A 21,965-nucleotide genomic window follows, 5' to 3' on the forward strand; every position below is an offset into this window, starting at 1 on the left:
AAAAGCACAGTTCTAGTAGTTTTGGGTAGAAATTATATTATTTATAATTGAACGTCAGTACATACAACGTTTTACATTAATATCCATACAGGTCATATATTTAAAAAGAAAATAAAACTGAAATGCAGGTTTTGGTCAACCAAAGGAGTAATTCCTGAACGTGAGTTGTATGTTCAGTAAATTGTAATTACACAAGTTGTATTTCCATAATCTTTCCTGGCCCAACCTCTTCGGGTGTCTAACTGCTTGACTGGTAACTAAACAACCGACTCGCTGCTGATGCTAAATCTTCCACATACTCAACATTGGTCAAATCCCAAATGTTAGCTTCGTTTATCTATAAATTCACTACATGGTGTATGAAATAACGATATGTGCACCCTACATAGTGCACTAAATGTATAGCAACTCGCCATTTGGGATGTAGCCCGAGTCCTTCTACCTCGCTGATCGGCTACTTCCGGTTGGAGACGTGGCTTAGCGGCGGTTCTGCCATATTGAGCCGCAGACAGGCTGACTGCTGCACACAAACACCTGTTTTATTTGTCACGACGCGTATTTTAACTACACAATACGATTGCTGCTGAAAGCGTAACGGCGTTGAAGATTACAGACACTAAACATGGTGAGTAGGTTTTTATTTGTTGACTAACTACGACCTAAAGGTTTCATTGACAGGCGTGTTCTAGCGACTCAGCAATATGCGATATCGATATACCTGAAGCTAGCTGGCTAATTTAGCAGCTGAAATGGCCAGCCAGCTGGGTTGTTTGTTTTTTTTTGTTTGTTTTTTTTTTTGGACTAAATTGAATTTCCAAACGTAATTATTTGGGCTTTCATTCGATACAAGTTACTCACGATCATGGTGAGTTGTGGAGGTCAGTGTAGCCAGTTCGCTAAACCTTAGGTGAGTTAGCATCAGTGTCGAGTCCATAACTAGCATAACATAACGTTAGTGGACGGAAGGCCAAAGCTTTTAACCTGTTAGCTTTGGGGTTAGCGAGTAGGCTTGCTAGTCGCAGAGTAGTGATTTTATTGACATTCAACGGAGTGGCATTTATCATTCTGGTCATTCATTTGTTATTCCAGTATGTGTTGACCATGCAGCTTACAGGAGTAGCTCTGAGAAACATGAATCATTATGGACAGTGCTGTCATTGCAGACCTCAGATAAAACCTACCTGCCGAATCGCATGACGTCATATTAACGGGACAGTTATGCAAAAAAAAGTGTCGCATGACGTAGACATAAGTCAACATATCAAATCTCCTTCCTGTCAGTGAAAGTCTTTATAAAGACCCCAGGCATTGCCTTTTCTCTAAAAACTGTTTTTTAAAGCTGCTGTATCACATGACACCACATTAATAAACCAACTGTGAATGTAAAACCCATGCTTTCCATCAATATCAACAATATCAATAGCTTCGACAGTTCAGTTCAGCACACACAACTGCACACAACCACTCTCAGTAAGTTTACAGTAGTGATGTGTTGTTCATGAATGATTTGTTCATTTTGACCGAATCTTTAATATGACTCAATATGACTTTAATATGAACCACGAGTTGTCTCTGAGTCATTCGTTCATTGACCGCGCATGCACTGCAACATCCCCAGAGGTTCTGTACAGGAAACAGAAATGATTAGTTAATTTCTCGAATCTACGGGTTCGAGTCGTTCGTTCATCACGTGACCGCCCCAATGCATTCAGCCAATGGGGCGGTCACCGGAAGAATGAACGACTCGAACTCGAAGACCTGAGAGATGAACTAATCATTTCGGTTTCCAGGGAACAGATATGACAAAGGTGACACAAGAAAGAAGGACTTGGATCGGGAGGTGAGGTGAACTAACAGACTGCATAACCTGAAGACCTAATGCTAAGCAATTAAGTAATCATTTCTGTTTCTCATAATTCGGACTTGGTTGCATTAGCCTATAGTTTTGCGTAAGTACTAGGTGTGTTGGGGAATTTAACATGTAACATTTGAATTATATTCTGTTGAAATGAACGAAATGACTCGAAAAAAAATCCGTTCATTTGGCTGAACGAGATTCAAAGATCTAAGTCTGTAAAATGATCCGAACTTCCCATCACTAGTTTACATGGACAATAATAATCCTACGTCAATCCGATTAAGACAATACTCTGATTAAGAAACTACCATGCGATTATTGATGACCTTAATCCGGCTAAAGTCATACTCAAAGTAAACACAAATCGAATTAAGACATGTGGAGTATTCCTATTTTAGTCGCATTATGGAAGTGCATTATAGACATGTACACACCTTAATCACACTATTAACGTCATGTGGGAGTTTTCACCGCATTTTGCGACAAGACACATACGCTCATGGCAAACGAGAGCACAGCTGCGTCCCAAACCGCATACTTGCCTACTATATAGTAGGTGAAATACATGTATCTCGGCTACTATATAGTAGGTAAGTACGTGGTTTCGGAAGCAGCCCGTGGCTTGAAGCAGTCGTGACAAATAAGAACAAATAATTAACTGCACTTGAACCTTTTGTAAAATTTAAAATGGAATACCCCAAACTTTATACGGTACCATAATGAAGACGAACTGTATGTTGATACGTGAAATTCTGGAGGGGACGGCGTGGCATGGGGACATAAAGACGTGTGCCATTAATCGATCTATGTTCTATAGTGTAAAATGGGAACATGACAGGAATATTTTAAAAGCAACTCATGTAAACACCTTAATCAGGATATTGTCTTATTCAAAATAAGGTCAGTAATTACATTACTGCTGTCCATGTAAACGTAGTCACTGATGAATCTCAAGGGCGTTGTATTTCTCCCCCAGCAGCACAACAGAACTCGCTATGTACAGCTGTGTGTGTTCTGCTGCTCTGTACGCTTTTTATCTGTATGTTTTAAACGACATACAAACAAAGCTAGAGATTTCGCAGCCAGCTTGAAACCGCAGTAGCAGGCTTCATGTCTGTTTGAGGAAGGTGTGGATTTGTGCCTTTACTTTGGGCTGTTAAGTCAACTGTGACAAATTTTGCCAATAAGTTGGTCTTAACAGCACTTGAGTTTGTATGCACTAAATTATTTACCCTTAGCTGTAAAAGTAGACTAGATGGGATGTCTTTCCTTAATCCTTTTCACAGCAGCACAGCATTTATACCTGTGTTCTTACTCCAATATATGATGTGTGCTTGTTTGTTAAGTAAAGAATTAAATGATTGTCTGCCTAGCTCAAATGTCTTTAATCAAAACACCACTCTCAGCTGAGATCAAGATACTCACAGAATGTGCGATTTAAAAGAATTTTTATTTTTTGCACATTTCCAAATCGCAGGAAACAAGCAAAAAAGATTGCTCATATACACAATCAGGTCAGCAGCAGTGATTGTACGCATCTGATTTGCATTTGCAGGTGCTGTTGGCCGCAGCAGTGTGCACCAAGGCTGGAAAAGCTCTGGTGTCACGGCAGTTTGTTGAGATGACACGGACGCGCGTGGAGGGCCTGCTGGCCGCCTTCCCCAAGCTGATGAACACAGGCAAGCAGCACACGTTTGTAGAGACGGAGAGCGTGCGCTATGTCTACCAGCCTCTGGAGAAGTTGTATATGGTGCTGGTCACCACCAAGAATAGCAACATCCTGGAGGACCTGGAGACCCTCCGCCTTTTCTCACGCGTGGTATGTTGGATGTTACTGTGGCTTTTTTTTTATTTCTTTCTTTCAAAATTTGCAATGCAATTTGCAGAGTTTTTGTGCTTTTTTTTGGCAGAAAACTATTTGAATTGGCGAAATCGCAATCGCATGAAATTGTTTTGCACAGTTTTTTGCAGTGGTGTTTGTTGGTAAATGAGATCTTCTAGCTGTACTGATGTTTGACGCACGTGAATCGAAGAGGGCTTTGGCTGAGTGTGCGTTGTTATGACTTCACATGACTTGGCCCAAATCTGTGGACAATCAGCGGTAATTTTGAAAAATTGCAGGCTCCTCTGAATATTGCGGTGTTTGCTTGATTTTGCGTTAATTTATGCGATTGCAGACTGCTGAATAAACCTTCGCCCTCTTCTTCTTAAGCTTTTCTGTTAAAACTATATATACTTTGTGGTGTCAGGAGAATGGAGACATAGGGAAAAAGTGAAGAACTCTGCCAGATCCACTGCATGCCAATATTGCAAATGATTTTTTTTCTAAAAAATGGGCCAAGCCCAAAATGGCAAAATATATTAAGCTTTTAACGATCTTAACAACAAATCATTGGTCAGAAAATTAGCAAGAATTAAAGAAATGCACTCCTGAGCCTGTGGCACAATTTGCTTGTTTATTTTTACTGCAGTGAACCGTTTGGGGAAATTCACGTGTAGTCTTCTTGTAGGCATAGGTAAGATCATGATAATGATTCAAATGATTGATGTAAAAGTCATGTAAAAACTAACACAAGGAAAAACAAAATAAAATGTGAAAAATAATATAAATAAAATGCTGTCTGCAAAGCTTAAACATTTAAAGTAATCAAAGGGAAAAGTTATACCATACTAATTTCCTTTATCTATTTGTTTAATTCTTGTTCATTTCCTGACCAATGATTTGTTATTAAGACCATTAAAAGCTTAATAATTTGCCATTTTAGGCTTGGCCCATTTTTTTTGGCCTAGAGGTGTATTTTTCTTTTCTTTATTTTTTTTAATTATATCATGGTTATGGGTCTAGAACCACTTTTAAACATTGCAAACTGCATATTTGAGCCACCTCCTCCGGATCATATTTTCACACACTGTTAAATGGTAGTTTATGTTCACTGAAACCGAGTGTCACGGCTGTGCAGATTCCAGAGTACTGCCGCGTGCTGGAGGAAAGCGAGATCTCGGAGCACTGCTTCGACCTCATCTTCGCCTTCGACGAGATCGTCGCCCTTGGTTACAGGGAGAACGTCAATCTGGCACAGATTAGGACCTTTACTGAGATGGACTCGCACGAGGAGAAAGTGTTCCGCGCTGTTCGAGAGGTGAGAGACGGAGATGAACGAGAGAGAGAGAGACAGAGATGAATGAGAGAGAGAGAGAGAGAGAGAAGAGGAGGAGGAGTGGGGGAAGCAACACTCTGGTATATATGCAGCAGTATGCAGGCTGTTGATTCTGCATACGAGCTGTCAGACAAATCCGAGAATCCAGATCGGTGCTGTCGCTGGCTGATTTGCCCCGTGCCATCGGCTTAATTAGCACTTCATGAAGTGTGTCTTGTGCTGCATATAGAGAACGCTTCCTTCTTCCCATCCCAGATCTCAACTGTTATATAACTGTTATATAATGAAAAGCTAAAAATTGTGACTTGACTATATTTTATTCACAGTTTTGAAAAGTACTACACACACTGCTTAATTTGAACGTCCGCTTTCCTTCTCTCTTTCATGTTTTCAGACCCAGGAGCGAGAGGCAAAGGCTGAAATGAGGCGAAAAGCAAAGGAGCTGCAGCAGGCGCGACGGGACGCTGAACGCGGGAAGAAATCTCCAGGTTTTGGTGGCTTCGGCAGCAGCAGTAGCAGCAGCAGCACAGCCATTATCACAGACACACTGGTTGAGCCGGAGAAACCCAAACCCGCTCCAACACCCACCAGGTACCACCCTTCCGTACAATTAGGGCTTCAGCTCGGCTCAGCAAAAAGAATGCAAACCAAAGACTATCCGTATCCTCGCTGAGTGCATGTTTCGCTTTATCATCTGTGAAAGTAAGAGGACTTTTTCTGGAGGATGTTGGTTGGGGAATTGGATTGCCATGAGAAGTGACATCACATGAACCAAATAATTTTGAAACAAAACAATACATGCCTGATTTGTTGCTAGAATGCATTTGGTGCGGTCATGTTTCTCTCAGCATGATCGTAAGCTTGTTTCAAACACAACGTGCAAAGATGACAATGTTTTAGTGAAAAGAAACAGGAATTAACTTTCACATGCTCCTAAATACCGCCAAGTGAGCGAAATTCTGAATAGTGTGAGTGAAGTATCATGCACACAGAAGCAGTCATGCGTGTCTGGGGCTGAAGCACGAATGTCATTTTACACTGTTTGTGAGGGTGCTAGGTGGAGAATTCATCTCCTGTAAGTTATATTGTATGTAAGGTGCAGGGAATGAGAAGCCAGTGTGGATTGGAGATGGATATGGAAGTTTACTTTGATCACAGCGATGAAATGTAAGATCAAGGTACAACGTGATAAGAAATAATAATGATATAATAATAAAAATGAATCTAAAGCATCAAAGTTTTGTAGCTTTCAGTATGAATGTTAGCCTTGAGGTTATCTAAATTCGCATTTAGAAGTTTATATCCGTTCAAAATGTACAGTCTCGCTCTACCACCAGTAAGGATCAGCAGTTTTGATGACATCATTCTGCACTTCAGCTTATCATCAGATTTTCTGTCCAATCAAATGCTCTGTAGAATCTGAAGTGTACCCCCCCCCCCCCCCCAACGTTATAAAAGCCACCTTGACGAGCTTGCCGTCGTTGAGCGAGAGAAGTCATATCAGCAAGCATGGCTAGTAAATGTGTAAACGGCTTGAATTCATTCACTTGGAAACAGAAGGTATTTGTGTCAGCTCACAGCTTTGTTCCAGGCATTTTTCCATGGCACTAACTGTCAAGTATGGTTTAGCCCAGGCTGTGAGGTAAGCTAAAAGCTATTGGCTATTTACAAAGGGGGTGGTGCTGTTCGATATGTCCCGCCCTGACTTCGTGTTTCAGTGGAAATAACGTCAACACATCGAATACCGCTGCACGTTTCAAGGCACTTCACGGGGAATTAATGACTGTCTAAACCTGCATAAATTATGTGATTTCAAATAGACTGGCTCTCTGAAAAACAAACTAGTTCTCTAAAATGGAGAAAACGATGTTGCATGCTGGTTGTACTAATAGTTAGGAGCAGCGGCAGTTATCTTGAAGGTGGAATCATTAAGGTCAAATAGTTTGCTTGAAGGAATTTGGAGGATTTTATTTCTCACTTGTAAATTTGTAGTTTTTTTAACCTTATTGTTCTGCAATTTTCTGGAACTGTTTATGTGCAAATATTAATACTGCGCTAAAGAGCATCCTTTGAGGTGAGCGTGTGATGATTTAGACGTGCATACTGCTAAACTGGTAGCTCTCTGCCTCCTGTACTTGATAATTACATTAGCTTTCAAGAAGCAAACGTAAGACCACCAGCATGTCCCGGTCGATCAGCTACTTTTGGAGTTATTACTTTACAACGTATACTCGCACTCACTTACGTTTTCTAGATGTAAAGTGTTTCTTAGAATTCCCAATGGAAAGTGTGTGTCTGTGTGTGTGTGGTGCAAACAGTCTTCGATCCAGTCCATACAACCTCTGTCTCAGGTTTGTTCCGTAAGCACTAGCGGACCAGTTGTTAATACAGTGCAGTTTACACCTGACTGCGACATGAAAGTGTGTGACGATGAACAAACAGCATGTTTGTGTTTAGTCTGGTTGCCCACTTAGGGGTAATAAGTATCATTACTGCACACTTCACTTGGCAGCTACAACCTGCACAATCATAATGTTGTAGATTATGACTTTAAAATTAAGTTCATAACATATAGAAAGTGTTTCCTGTTTTTGAATATGTATGGAGTTACAAGTTTCATGCAGACAAGTAAAAACAATGACCTTGGATCATTAAAAGAAACTGTGCAGGCTAGATGTGGATGTGTTTGGATGAAGCCACATGCCTCATAATGTGGTGTTGATTGAACTGTTGGTCAAAATGAAAGCAGATCTAGTTCATGACATGAACCACGTACTGCACACACTTTAGAACTCCCTCGGTTGTCTATATTGAATGAAAGCCCCATGTAACTTGTTGGGCAAGACATTATGTAATGACTTTCTCTACAGACATCACAGCAAACACTCCTTACTGCCAACTAATAAAGATGCAGCATTATGGATAATAATGCATTGAAGATAGCACACGCCTGTCTGAGCATTTTAATATTACGGTTGGAAAGCAATAGCCTTGACCTGACATTCCAGTGTAACACGCCTTTGGGTAGAGCTTCAGGTGTTGTTTTACAGCTCTGAAAACATTTATGTCCTGCATGCTTTTTTTCCCAGTCTGTGGAAGCTTTCAGACACTTGAAGCTTTACTGTGGAGCTTAATCTTTCTCTGCTGGTATTTTTCCTCAGGCCTAGTGGTCCCAGCAGAGCCCTCAAACTGGGAGCCAGGGGCAAAGAGGTGGACGACTTTGTGGATAAACTGAAGTCGGAGGGTGAGAACGTTATCCTGTCTGGCACTGGCAAGAAACCCTCTGAGGTCTCCAAATCTCTGCCTGCTCCAGCTAACACAGAGAGGTAAGCCCTGGCTGCAGATTTAGCTCTGCACTGTTTAATACAACAAGAGAGCTTGCTTAGAGCCGCTTGAACTCTTTTTAAACGTCTAAGGATTGTCTGAAAGTAGTTCCTACAGCTTCCTCTGGGAGGAGTAATTATACATTAAATGGAATAACCTGTTGATTTGTAGTGCTGTTGCATGGGCTTATAGCGTTTGAAAACAAGATGAACCAAGTAGAAAATGCTTTTTCTACTAACTGATCTCCTCAAGATAGTAATGTTAAATCATAGTTGTCTCATTAACCCTTAAAGATATGCTATTGTGTTAATTGATTCATTTCTGAAATATTTGTGATGAAGCAATAAATAAAGACCCCGATGCGTAATGGTTTTGTAGGCTCTGTAAGGAACTTTTATTGCCATTATAAAAGTCTCAGTCTTTGACATGAAAGTAATATACTTTGCCATCTGTACTTTATGTTAACATGTTTGTAATTAGGTTACTTTTTAACTTTGCCTTGGCTCTACCTGCAAAACCAGTTTAACAGTTGCCTCTGTAAATGCAGTCACTCTGCATAAAGATGTCTGAGACCTCTTTTTTTCTTTTTTTTGTTTAAGCTATGCACTTTTCTAACAGTTTTCTCAGCGAAAACTGAAAAGGAAGTGAAAAGCCTATGCAGTTGATCTGATGTCAAAATGTCTGCGATGCTCCTGCACCATTACATCATCATAACAGAGAAGAGTGCTGACATACTCTATACAGACAACAGAGGTCTACCTTTTAAAAAATGTTTAAAAGAACTAATATGAAAAACTACTGAATTAAGGAGTGATTACTTCCCCACCGACCTGCAAGAGCAAACAGCTGAGTGAAGCCAAATCAAATTTTATTTATAAAGCATTAAAGACAACAGTAGTTTAAAGATAGCTAAAGGTGGAACAAACCTCACGTGAAGGGGGAGACTGTTCCAGAGTTTGGGAACAACCATAGAAAAAGCTTGGTCATCCTTTGTGTTTGTACGATAACAGGGTATCGTATGAACACAATATAGATAGAAGTTGTTGATTACAAGACCTTAGATGTTCTGTTAGGAAAGTAAGGGTGAAGGTCAGTAATATACTGTGGAGCAAGACCAGAAAGAACTTTAGATATTTAAATAGTCATTTTAAAATCAATTCTGAACTTTACAGGAAGCCAGTAAAGAGATACCAAAACAGGAGAAATATGATCCATCTTTTTAGTCCCTGTTAAAAGTCTAGTTGCTGCATTTTGCGTGATACGGGGCAGATTGTGGAAGGCCAACATACAGAGAATTACAGTAGTCCAACCGTGATGTAATAAGAGCACAGTTTCAAGGTCTCTTGTACATAGAAACTGTTTAAACTTTGTAATAGACCTTAAGTGAAAAAGGCTTCGCTTTACAGCAGCACTAATTTTATTTATCAAACTGTAAATTGGAGTCAAAAAAAACCCCCAAGATTTGTTACGTTTGTTTATTAGAAGAATAAATAATTCCTCAGTCTCAGGGACCGAGGAAACGGTGGGAGAGCGAAAAATAATGACTTCGGTTTAAGATGCGACAATGAGACTTTTTAAACGCCACAGATTTTGGAAAACCTTTACCTCAGTTGATCTGAGACAGAGACTGATGTGAATGATGCTACTAATGATCAAAAAAACTGAATACACATTTCCCATTGTAAATTTATAATTCTTTCAAATTTGGCAGTAATGTCTTTCCATGAGTATATTAGGTGACTTTAAATTGCTGTAACTTTACTTAGGCACCCATTTTGGTACAGGAAAGCCCATAGTTTTATGCATTTGTACTAACAATGTCCAAATTTGAAAATGTGAAGTAATAGTGTCTGTATCATTCTTGTGCCCTCTGCTGGTTGCAGTGTGCACCTGCGGATAGAGGAAAAGATCACGCTCACGTGCGGCCGTGATGGAGGGCTGCAGAACATGGAGATACTGGGCATGATCACACTTCGGGTCTCAGAGGAGAAGAACGGGCGAATCAGATTGCTCATCAACAACAACGATAAGCAAGGGGTCCAGTTACAGGTAGGCCTCTGAAACATCTGCATTTATTAAAAGTTCTGTCACCAGGATGATTTCAACATTACATTCACATGTAACATGTAGATTAAGAATCTTACTCTGCCATGCATTATTCATTGGTAAAGTCACTGAAATCGCATGGGTTAAAGTGTTCTCCACTCCCATAGACCCACCCCAACGTGGATAAGAAGCTGTTCACAGCGGAGTCAATAATCGGCCTGAAGAACCCAGAGAAGTCGTTCCCCCTGAACAACGATGTTGGAGTGCTGAAGTGGAGACTCCAGACCACAGACGAGTCCCTTATACCGCTAACAAGTCAGTGCTCCAGTGCTTTCTTTATGTTTGTCTCAATTACTGTTTCACCAGAACAATGTCCATGTTCATGCTGTTATACTGCAGAGTAGGCTCATTTTTCTTTCTCCTCCTCTGTTTGCAGTAAACTGCTGGCCCTCAGAAAGTGGATCTAGCTGCGATGTTAACATTGAGTACGAACTGCAGGAGGAATCGCTGGAGCTTAACGACGTCGTCATCTCAATCCCCATACCGTAAGCCTGTCTAATAATTCAATACATACTACATTTGTGTAGTGTTCTATTTCTGATGGGGGACATTTTTATCTTAAATGAGTACCCTAAAACGGATGAACTCCTGGATTATTAACTGTCCTGCCACCTGTCATAATTTACCTGTACGTGTGTATGTGAATGATGCAGATCGGGTGTGGGAGCACCTGTGATCGGTGACCTGGATGGAGAGTATCGACACGACAGCAGACGGAATGTCCTGGAGTGGTGTCTGCCCGTGGTGGATGTAAAGAACAAGACTGGCAGTCTGGAGTTCAGCATAGCCGGCCAGCCCAATGACTTCTTTCCCGTTAATGTATCATTCGTCTCTAAAGGGAACTACTGTGACATTCAGGTACACAAATGATGGGAAGCATGGCTCACAGTCAGTTTGTTGTTTTTAGTAGGGGCAGCTGTCATTTCACAAGCATTATCAATTTCAAAAGAACCTTTTTTTTTTTTGTCACTAACGTACCTTAATTGTACATTTCCACAAGCTGCCTGTTGAAAAATCAACTCATCCTAATTCTGGACCTTTTTGATTTGAAACCCCTCCATTGTATATGCGCACTACATAGGGTATAAAGAATGCAGTCGTGATGCACACGTGCTCAGTTGAGACTGAAAATGTCAGTAGTATCTGCCTGTTGGAAATTAGCTACTTACACATAATACCACTTTTTTGTTCATTTTACAAATATATAATGAATCTGCTTATACGCATAGCTTAAAGTGTTCATATATTACATACTACAGTACTTCTAAGTGATCAAATTTATTTGCCAAAACATTTAGTAAATGTGTTTCTGTGGGCTTATGTTTGGCAGTTTGACCCTGGCAGCCCATTTTTAGATGTTAAAAACTCTGATATGAACTCCGATATAGATCTGTCATTAAGTAAGCAATTAGAAATGGAAGATTCAAGAAATAACCGTACAGTGGTGCAGTAGGGAGTGTCGCTGCATCAGCTACAGAATGGCTCGGAGCTCAGATTACTGTCTGTGTAGAGTTTCACCTGTTTTATTCCTCTGGTTTCCCAAATTACACCTAGGTGCGAATGAGTGTGAGAATGAGTACACATATACATGTGTGCGTGGTGCCCGGGTGTATTCCCGCCTCACAGCCAGTATTCCCACGAGAGGCACTGGATCCACTGTGACCCAGACTGGCATAAAGCAGTTATTGGAGATGAATGAATGGGTGGATGAGATGCAAGAAATATATAGCCCTAACTGCAATTTAATTACTAACAGTGCTACTTATAGAAAAGTGTGTAACGATGATGGGCCACGGAGCTTCCACAATTTTGTTTCTTTTTAACGTGAATCATTGCGCAGTGTGTATTGTATATATTTTTGTCTGCACTGCTACTTCCCACTTTCCATCTGGCTATTCTGATAAGAAGGGCAAAAGCATAGTGCATTCTAGTTTAATAAAATAGATTAAAATGCGCTGTACTTTCTTCTCATTTAACTGTGCCGGTCGTTGCTATGATGTAGCAACGACCGGCTTATTATTATTTAGGGTCACGAGACTTGCCGCCAACATCAAATCAAACTTTGTTGGGTCTTTGTCAATGTGTTTGTGTTGTTGTTGTTGTTGTTGTTATTATTATTATTATTATTATTATTATTATTAACAATGTGTTTATTAACTCGCATACCTTTTTACAGGACTAGGTGTATTTCAATATCTCAAGTGTAGTGCAGGCACACTAATTCTCATTCCTTTCACCCTTTAAAAAAAAAACACACAAAAAACATGAGGTACAATTACTCACCATTACTACACACAAAAACGTGCTAAAGAAATTCCTCCATTGTGCAAGAAAAGGCCAGTTTAATGTATGCATAGTGTAAAGGGGGAAGCAGACATGAGCAGACAGCTAATTCTGTTCTGTTTCTTCGGTAAGCCTGACGTCACTTCGACAGGCGACAAGTCCCGCCAGCTCAAATCAGTCAGAAGAGAACAGCAACAACAAAAAAAAGGAAATATAGGTGCATCTCAAAAAATGTGAATATTGTGGAAAAGTTACTTTTTTTCCCGTAATTTAATTAAAGTGTAACTTTCATATATTCTAGATTCATTATGCATAAATTGAAATAGTTCAAGCCTATTATTTTTGTTTTAATCTTGATTACGGCTTACAGCTCATGGAAATCAAAAATCCAGTATCTCAAAATATTAGAATAAAGAATTTATCATACAGTCGACCTGAGGAGAAATGTCGACCTGAGGAGAAATCTAATCAGCTAATTAACCCAAAACACCTGCAACGGTTTCCTGAGTGTTTAATCTCTGTCTGGTTCAGTACACACAACCACAATCAATTTTCAGATGAAAGTAAATTTTGCATTTCATTTGGAAATCAAGGTTCCAGAGTCTGGAGGAAGAGTGGAGAGGAACAGAATCCAAGTTGCTTGAAGTCCAGTGTGAAGTTTCCACAGTTATTGATGATTTGGGGTGTCATGTCATCTGCTGGTGTTGCTCCACTGTGTTTTCTCAAGTCAAGAGTCAATGCAGCGTCTACCAGGAGATTTTAGAGCACTTCATGCTTCCATCTGCTAACAAGCTTTATGGAGATTCTGATTTCCTTTTCCAGCACAACTTAGCACCTGCCCACAGTGCCAAAACTATTAGTAACTGGTTTACTGGCCATGGTATTACTGTGCTTGATTAACCAGCCAGCTCGCCTGACCTGAACCCCATAGAGAAACTGAGAGACTCCAGACCCAAAAATACAGACGAGCTGAAGGCCGCTATCAAAGCAACCTGGGCTTCCAGAACACCTCAGCAGACAAAGGATGGAAGAAAGACACCCAGATTTCTTTTTCTAGTAGACCATTATACTGTTTTGTTCCTAGTCTATTGACCACACTGTTTATATATAAAGATCAGTTTTGGTGAACAACAGGATCATTTTCCAGATCATTTTTAACGCATCACACTTTTTTTTTTCTTCTCTTTTCCCCTCTTCTCGCAGGTCACTAAAGTGTCTCAGGTGGACGGGAGCAGTCCGGTGCGGTTCTCCACAGAAACATCTTTCGTGGTCGACAAGTATGAAATACTCTAAGGAAGGAACTCGTCAACAAAAACTCCGACACCAGCTTCAGAGAATATCAGACCAGTGATGAGACTGACAGTAATATAAACACAGTATGAACTAGAAAGTGAAAGATAGAGCATGAAAAAAAAAATTGTTCTTCTTTTCCCCCTTTCCAAAAAAAAAACCAACCCTTTTCCTCATGGCTGACAGTTTTTGCTTTATTTGTATCTTTGTACAAAAGTAAATAGTTCTATTAAGGGATTGGTTTGAGATCATGAACAAGAATGACTCTGCCAAACCAATCAGTTCGAGACCATATGGAGCTAACAGGAGAGTAATTTATACAAATCTACCATTTCTTTTCTCGGTTGTATAGATTATGGAACTTTACTGAAGGTTAATCTAATTTAGCATTAAGGGAAAATTAGCCAGTATCATGTTTTCTACATGAATCTGCTTACATTTTTGTCCTGGGATTCTGCTCTGTCTGAAATCCCTGCACTGTTTGTCTTTTCCTGTTTTCAAGTGAAAGAGCCACCATTGTCCTAACTACTCCTTTCCTGCATTGGCAGAACCATGTACTATGAAATGGGACCTCATTTTATGTGTCTGTTTATGTTGCCATCGCCCCCCTCCCCATGTATCTTTCTATCTGCTGGGCTTTTTTTTTTTTAAATCTCTCACATCTGCTGTGAAGTGGCCTGCCGTGCAAGTCTAAACTTGTATCTGGTTCATTTGCATTATCGCCTTTGTCCCTCCCCCACCGCAATCTGTAAGCCAGTGGCATGTTGGATGGCACTGAAATCCTTTTCGGGGTTTGTAATAATTCAGTAAGCCTGCTTTTATACTTCGTTATCAATGAGGCAGTGATGTTCAGACTTTTGGGCAACACGTGTGAAAACGTGAGTTCCTGGTTAAGCTGGCAATGTTGTAGAGAGTGCAATACATGAGTTGCGGGGTTTGGACGTCATCAGGGGCCACGTTTACCTATAATTTAGAAAGAAGAGGGCCTGTAGTTTTGGTGACGGTTTCATTCTGCTGTAATGTGATGTTAGATTTGAAGGGGTAGCATTAAAAGTCCTAGAAGGATTACAGAAAAAAACCTCAAGTTGTTTCAACCTTTTTGTTGAGTCAGTCATGAGCTCTGCGTTTGCTAGCGCAGGTCGACGTGCTGTTAGCAGAGATGAGTGTATGAGTTTTCACTAAACTTTTCCTTTAAGCACTAGGTCTTTGCATCAGAAATGACACTTGAAGCTCTCTGTATTCATGCATTGACTCTTTCCATTGCTCCAAGGAAAAAAAAGAAAGACATTCAAGTTTATTGTTTCGTTGTCTTGTCTGTTTTGTTAATCATATTGCAGGTGGGAAGTGGAAAAAAATCTATTCAAATGTTTTTGGGGTTTTTTTTGTAACTCTGTAAAATAATTAATAGGGTAATGATGAGTAACATTCCAGTGTAAACTTATTAAAGAAATGATTAAAGTGTGTAAAAGGACCCAAGTGAAAAGCCTCTTTACTATATTGTTTCTACATTCTATATTTACAGTTACATGGACAAAATACTTCAGTGTTGGTTTTTTTTCTTACTTTTTCTTTTACTCGCCCAAAATCAGTTTATTCAAAACTTGTGTATAATTTAAGTCTAATGGCAAATGTCAAACTTAAGCTTTATTGTCCTTGTTATTGTATATGTAAGAATAAAACATGTTGGGGCAGGCTGTTATAAGAAAAATAATCTGCAACACAGCAGTGTGATGTGCTATGATCCCAAAAAGGATTATGTTTCAATAGCAGAAGATCCAGAAGTGTTTTTTCCCCCACTTACATCACAGCAAATTGCCAACAATCACAATATACTATTTATTCATGAATGACGCATTGTTTTAACCATTTATAGTTAGTTTTAATGTAGAATGTCTGAGAACAACTTCCTGTCATCACTTACATTAAGTAACAGCTAAAAAAAGTCATTTTCTCAATCTATTATACTGAGTAATACTGTAAAACACATCTTATATTACCAAGAAACTGCAAACCCTGTGGTGAAAAAATACGTTACGAAACACTGATACTGCGGACTCCTTCTGTAAAGTTTAAATACACATCTCCTTGGAGAAAACTTCACCATATCAATGATCATAGGTTTTTTTTTTTTTTTTTTTTTTTTTAATTCGCCTTTGATTATGTGGAGAGTCCCTGTGAATGAGCTGTTAATATAGAATAACATTTTACAGTGGTGCTTGAAAGTAGAATTTTCTATATTTCCACATAAATATAACCTAAACCATTATCAGATTTTCACAAAAGTCTTAAAAGTAAAGAAAAAAAATCTCAAACAAATATGCCAAAAAATATTATACTTGGTCATTTATTTATTGAGGAAAATGATCCAATATTACATATCTGTGATATGAACCTTTGCTTTCAGTATTTGGTGTGACCCTCTTGTGCAGCAATGACTGCAACTAAATGTTTCCGGTACGTGTTGATCAGGTACGGCTTGGAGGAATTTTAGCCCATTCCTCAGTACAGGACATCTTCAACTGGGATGTTGGTGGGTTTCCTCACATGAACTACTTGCTTCAGGTCCTTCCACAACCATTAGATTAAGGTCAGGACTTTGACTTGGCCATTCCAAAACATTAAATTTATTCTTCTTTCACCATTCTTTGATAGTGATGATGAGTCTATTGATCACATATACATATACACAGTGAAATTCTTTTCTTTGCATACTCCAGCATGTCAGGAAGCTGGGGTCAGAGCGCATGTATGCTTGTATGCTTAGGGTCATTGTTTTGCTGCATGAACCACTTTCTCTTAAGATTCAATTCATGGACAGATGTCTTGACATTTTCCTTCAGAATTTGCTGGTATTTTATAATTCAGTAGCCTTCTGGCTTGTCCATGTGATGTTCAGCATACTGCAGATGGGCAACAATGTTCTTTTTGGAGAGCAGTGGCTTTCTCCTTGCAAACCTTCCATGCATACCATTGTTGTTCAGTGTTCCCCCGACGGTGGACTCATGAACATTAACATTAGCCGATATGAGAGAGGCCTTTAGTTGCTTAGAGTTCCCCTGAGTTCCTTCATGACCTCACAGACTATTACACGTCTTGCTCTTGGAGTGATCTTTGTTGGTCGACCGCTCCTGGTAAGGGGAATAATGGTCTTGAATTTCTTCCATTTGTACACAATCTGTCTGACTGTGGATTGGAGGAGTCCAAACTCTTTAGAGATGGTTTTGTAACCTTTTCCAGCCTGATGAGCATCAACTCTTTTTCTGAGATCCTCAGAAATCTCCTTTGTTCATGCCGTGCTACACTTCTACAAACACGTGTTGTGAAGATCAGGCTCTCATAGATTCCTGTTCTTTAAATAAAACCGGGTGCTCACTCACACCTGATCGTCATCCCATTGATTGAAATCACCTGACTCTAATTTCACCTTCAAATTAACTGCTAATCCTAGAGGTTCACATACTTTTGTCAATTACAGATGTATAATATTGGATCATTTTCCTCAATAAATAAATGAGCAAGTATTTTTTTTTTTTTTTTGGTCTCATTTCTTTAATTGGGTTCTCTTTGTCTACTTTTAGGACTTGTGTGAAAATCTGATGATTAGGTCATATTTGTGCAGATATATAGAAACTTCTAAAGGGTTTACAAACGTTCAAGCACCACTGTAGAACAAAAGCATTAACATGAACTTGTGACTTAGCTTTCAGCTGAACTGCTGTCAGAGCTGCTGTTATAGAAATGTAATCTACACCTTCTAACCAATCACGAGTGAGAATTTAACAGCGCTGTATGATATGTCATCATAGCATCTCGCCATCTGTTTGTTCTGTATATAGTTTATTTACATTCACATGCTTTTCTCTAATTAAATCCAGCAGTTAATTATTTGTTGTTGTTGTATTTTTTAAAAATTTGGCTCAAAATCATTCAAGGCATTTTTACACAAGCAGACATTTGGCAAGCAAGAAAACAGATTTATATCTGCTCCCAGAATATTCTCCAGCATATTATGTCTAGACAGTGAGGACCTGGAGTGATAACAAAGTGGAGCATGTTTATGAGCTTGTGAGAAATGTGTGTGGACGTGAATACAGTAAGTGAGACAAAGAAATCAACAAAACCACAAGCCATAGGGAATTGAAATCACTTGAGGCCTCAGAGGCATCATCTCTTCAAAGTCTTGAAATTATTGTGGTTATTTATATAGCAGCATCACCAAGAGGGGCATTTGAAGCTTGCGCAATAATTTCTGTTCTCTAAATTTATACAAGTTCTAGCCTACACTTTTATAAGTGGGCTACTTGAAGTCCATGGTGAGTTCCCTTATTTGGAGTCAGGGAGGGGAGGAAGGAGAAGGTGGGTCTGTTTTTTCATTTTTTCCTGCCAGATTTGAATGAATCACTGTTCAGTCCACGTCGGTTTTCCTCTACGCTGACAAAAGAGTGAGTGGAGAAACTGACAGACGCACCCTGTGGAATACTTTCAGTGTGCTTTCGGACTTTCCACGACGAAGGACAATAGGAGATGCTGTAATGAAGATTTTGTACTTTTATCAGGATGTTAGTGGGTCCTACTGATGAGGTTCTGTGGAGCATTTAGCTGATATTACTGTTATTCATGTCATTAATTCGCAACCAACATGAGTCTGCCAGTGATTTGCAACGGCTACCAGCAACACAAGGGCCACACTGTGACTCCTAAAAGGGTCCGCTTTCAAGTAAGTAAAATGTTTTCTTGACATTTCTCTGAATAGAAAAATTAAGTAATTTTTATTTCTTTATTATTAGTGTTATTATTATTATTATTATTATTATTATTATTAATAATAATAATAATAATAATAATAATAATAATAATAATGTTGTTGATTTATTTACTTGCAATAGGATCTATAATGTATACACCATGATATATTTAATTTAACAGTCTCTATAGCTAAGGTAATCAAAGTGCACACAATTTTTAAACAATTTTCCACAATATTCAAATTATGTTTCAGTGATGTGGAACTCACTCAAGTTATTATACTTATAATTGTCACCTGGAATATGACAATTTAATAAAACTGAGTTTGTAAAAAAAAAAAAAAAAAAAAAAGTACACACACACACACACACACACACACAGTCAGGCAAACATACATGCTCTCACTCTCACATGTGCACATACTCATACACACACATGCACACACCTATACATGCGCTCTGTCTCTGTCTCTCTCTCACACATACACACACAAAATTACATGTTGCAGTGTTTCCACAGAGGGGGGAAGGGTGCATCTGCGAGAATCTTTGGTATACACCTGTAATTCTGGGAAAATGTTGAGTTTCTCCCTTGTCTGGCATAGAGGTGGAGTCTACATTTGGCTGTCCTGTTTCCCCAGACCATGTGTGTACACTGTACATTTGCCCATAGTCAGTTTGCCTGTATTTACTTAATTTTTTTTTCTTAAAAAACAAACAAACAAACAAACAAAAAATATCTGACAGTCAGATGTCAGATTGACCCCAAACATAAGTAATGTTACAATTTTGGGAAACAAATTTTTTCTGTGATTTTTTTCCCAAACAAAAGGAATATTTATATGAATAATTATATATTTAGTCAATAACATATATAGAACATATTCAGCTATTTTTTTTCATTATTTTGTGTAAATTAAGAACTTATATGGTTATTTCTGTATTTAGTTGCTTTTCTGAAAAGCACATTCCTACTGAAAGTTAATTATACACTTATTTCTATTCTTTTATCAGTTCAGTAAGCTCAGGATAAATGGAAGAAAAAGGTTTATTTCATAATTATAATGATCATTTTCACACTTTAATCATTGAGATGACAGTGACCCCAAACAACGAGGAAGTCAAGCAAATCTCAACAGAACATAAGGTTTAATACTCCACTTCACTTACAAACAGATAAACCAGATCTCTACAGAGCCACACTAGATTAGAGACTAATTAAGCGCGCTGTTCATTTAGCTGCAGTACTTGTGAGTGACCTCCAGGGGGAGACAGCACGTTATCCCCAGCTAGTTTTATTCGGTAGGAAATCCCGCGTGGAGGCTAATCACAATCCAGCCCGCTTTAATGATGTTGGGAAAGGAGCTTTTCTTTCACGGACTTTCCTTTAACCTTTCGCCTATTACTTCCGCCTGCTGTGATCCGGCGCGCTTTCAACTCTTAATGAGCGCCTTTAGCTATTAGTTTCCAGCGTTAATGGAGAATGAAGAGAATGTGTGGCTTTGAACAGATGAAAGAACTGCCCCCTGTTAGGATCTTAGCCTTCGGCTGAGGCATAAATGAAGTGTTAGTGAGATCTAACCCAAAGTGACATTTGAGAAAGAGAATGAAAAGAATGCAGGGAAGGCTGTAAGATAGCAATAAAATTTAAATGTTGCTGCTAGTAAACTATCCTATAGCTATAATAATAATAATAATAATAATAATAATTATTATTATTATTATTATTATTATTATTATTATTATTATTATTATTATCCCACCAGTCCTGAAAAAAACGTGGATCAAGCAAAACATTTTTTACTCAATATGTTTAAGGGTTGATTTTATTAAAATTTTTTGTTTTTCTAAATATATATATATATATATATATATATATATATATATATATATATATATATATATATATGCTGTACCATTTTTTATTCCAGTAGAGAAAAGAAATTACTGCCAACAAGTTGGCACAATTGTTGTTGTTGGGTTTTTTGTTTTGTTTTTTGTTTTTTTAGCTTTGATCTAAGGTTTATTATTTTTTTCATATCTTTCTGTAATATTGGACATAATTCCATATCCAATATTCCAGTATTATATAAAAGTGTCTATTGTTTAAAAAAAAAGTACGAGCCTTTAGCTGTGTTAACAATTCCATCCAAAAGTGGAATCAAATTGTGAAAAGTGTCCGTCCAGCCATTGTGTTACTTTCAGAATGAAGCTGAAAACCTCAGCGTTAGCATTGATTATGTGATGAACATGAACAAGATCAAGCAGGTGTTAGTGCATCATACAATATAAGAACCAATCATGTTTCAGTACGCAAATATGGGGAAAGACGGTGGCTGCATCCGGAATCGCATACTGTGACAGTACCTACTGCATTCGATTCAGTACGTACTGCTCGGCCATTGATACAGTATGTACTGATCAGTATAAGTGGTAAGCATGAATGCAATCCGGTCGTACTACATCTACCATGTTGGCGTATGGTAAGAGCCAACGTGCCGATTTTGATTCTGACAGCTCTTCTGCACCAGTTTGGTTCCCTTGTGGGACAGCTCAGTATGCACAGAATCTTGGCAGAAGCAGTAGGCCATCTGGGTATTTCTAGCCGTTTTATGAATACTGAGAATTCAGACATACTGCTCCTTTGGCGTACCGCTTTTCACCTACTGTATAGTAGGGTTTAGTATCATTTACATATAGGAATACGCTGGTAGGTAGATACTCTAAATTGCCCCTAGGTGTAAATAAGTGTGAGAATGTGTGTGCATCTTCTGCTGATGCTTGTGTGTATTTATTGTGTGTTATCCTGAATTTAACTAGAACTGAACCTGATCTTGTTGCATATCTGCACTTTATGTAGACCCATAAATAGAGCCCCTTGTTTATTATGTTATAGCCATTGCCTCATGTCTGATTTCATTCATCAGACGCACTGAACAGGCTCACTGGTATTATTAACTGATCTTCAGTATTGTGTCCAGGCCACCAGTAAAAGTGCCATCTAGGGTGCCACTACAATAGATAAAAAGTGATGAAGTGCCCTTTAGGGTACACACACACACACACACACACACACACACACAATATGTCTCATGACGTAACAGTGCCGCTATGTGCAAGACGTTCTTCTGAAAGCTCTAGGGTACCTTCCAGTGAAAAAAATGTGATGAAGTGCCCTGTAGGTTGCCCTTACAGTGAGGA

At 38.9% G+C, this 21,965-nt stretch overlaps 1 protein-coding gene across 1 annotated transcript; it reads left to right on the plus strand.

Annotated features, from left to right (window-relative positions):
* The first annotated feature begins 448 nt into the window (after positions 1–448).
* Positions 449–15,490, plus strand: arcn1a (archain 1a). The gene is made up of 10 exons (XM_053618392.1): positions 449–625; positions 3,414–3,677; positions 4,819–4,998; positions 5,411–5,607; positions 8,178–8,342; positions 10,224–10,389; positions 10,554–10,701; positions 10,823–10,931; positions 11,100–11,304; positions 13,933–15,490. Exons 1-10 carry the CDS (start codon positions 623–625, stop codon positions 14,020–14,022), a joined length of 1,527 nt encoding a protein of 508 aa, XP_053474367.1. The 5' UTR covers positions 449–622; the 3' UTR covers positions 14,023–15,490.
* Positions 15,491–21,965: the final 6,475 nt, after the last annotated feature.

The sequence above is a fragment of the Ictalurus furcatus genome, chromosome 28 (assembly GCF_023375685.1).
Source record: "Ictalurus furcatus strain D&B chromosome 28, Billie_1.0, whole genome shotgun sequence".
NCBI lineage: Eukaryota > Metazoa > Chordata > Actinopteri > Siluriformes > Ictaluridae > Ictalurus > Ictalurus furcatus.

Bases quoted from the DNA above. Each gene is read 5' to 3' on its own strand.
- arcn1a (XM_053618392.1), top strand. The intron at 8,343-10,223 runs GTAAGCCCTGGC...TGCTGGTTGCAG, and splicing joins GCTCCAGCTAACACAGAGAG to TGTGCACCTGCGGATAGAGG. The intron at 10,390-10,553 runs GTAGGCCTCTGA...CCACTCCCATAG, and splicing joins AGCAAGGGGTCCAGTTACAG to ACCCACCCCAACGTGGATAA.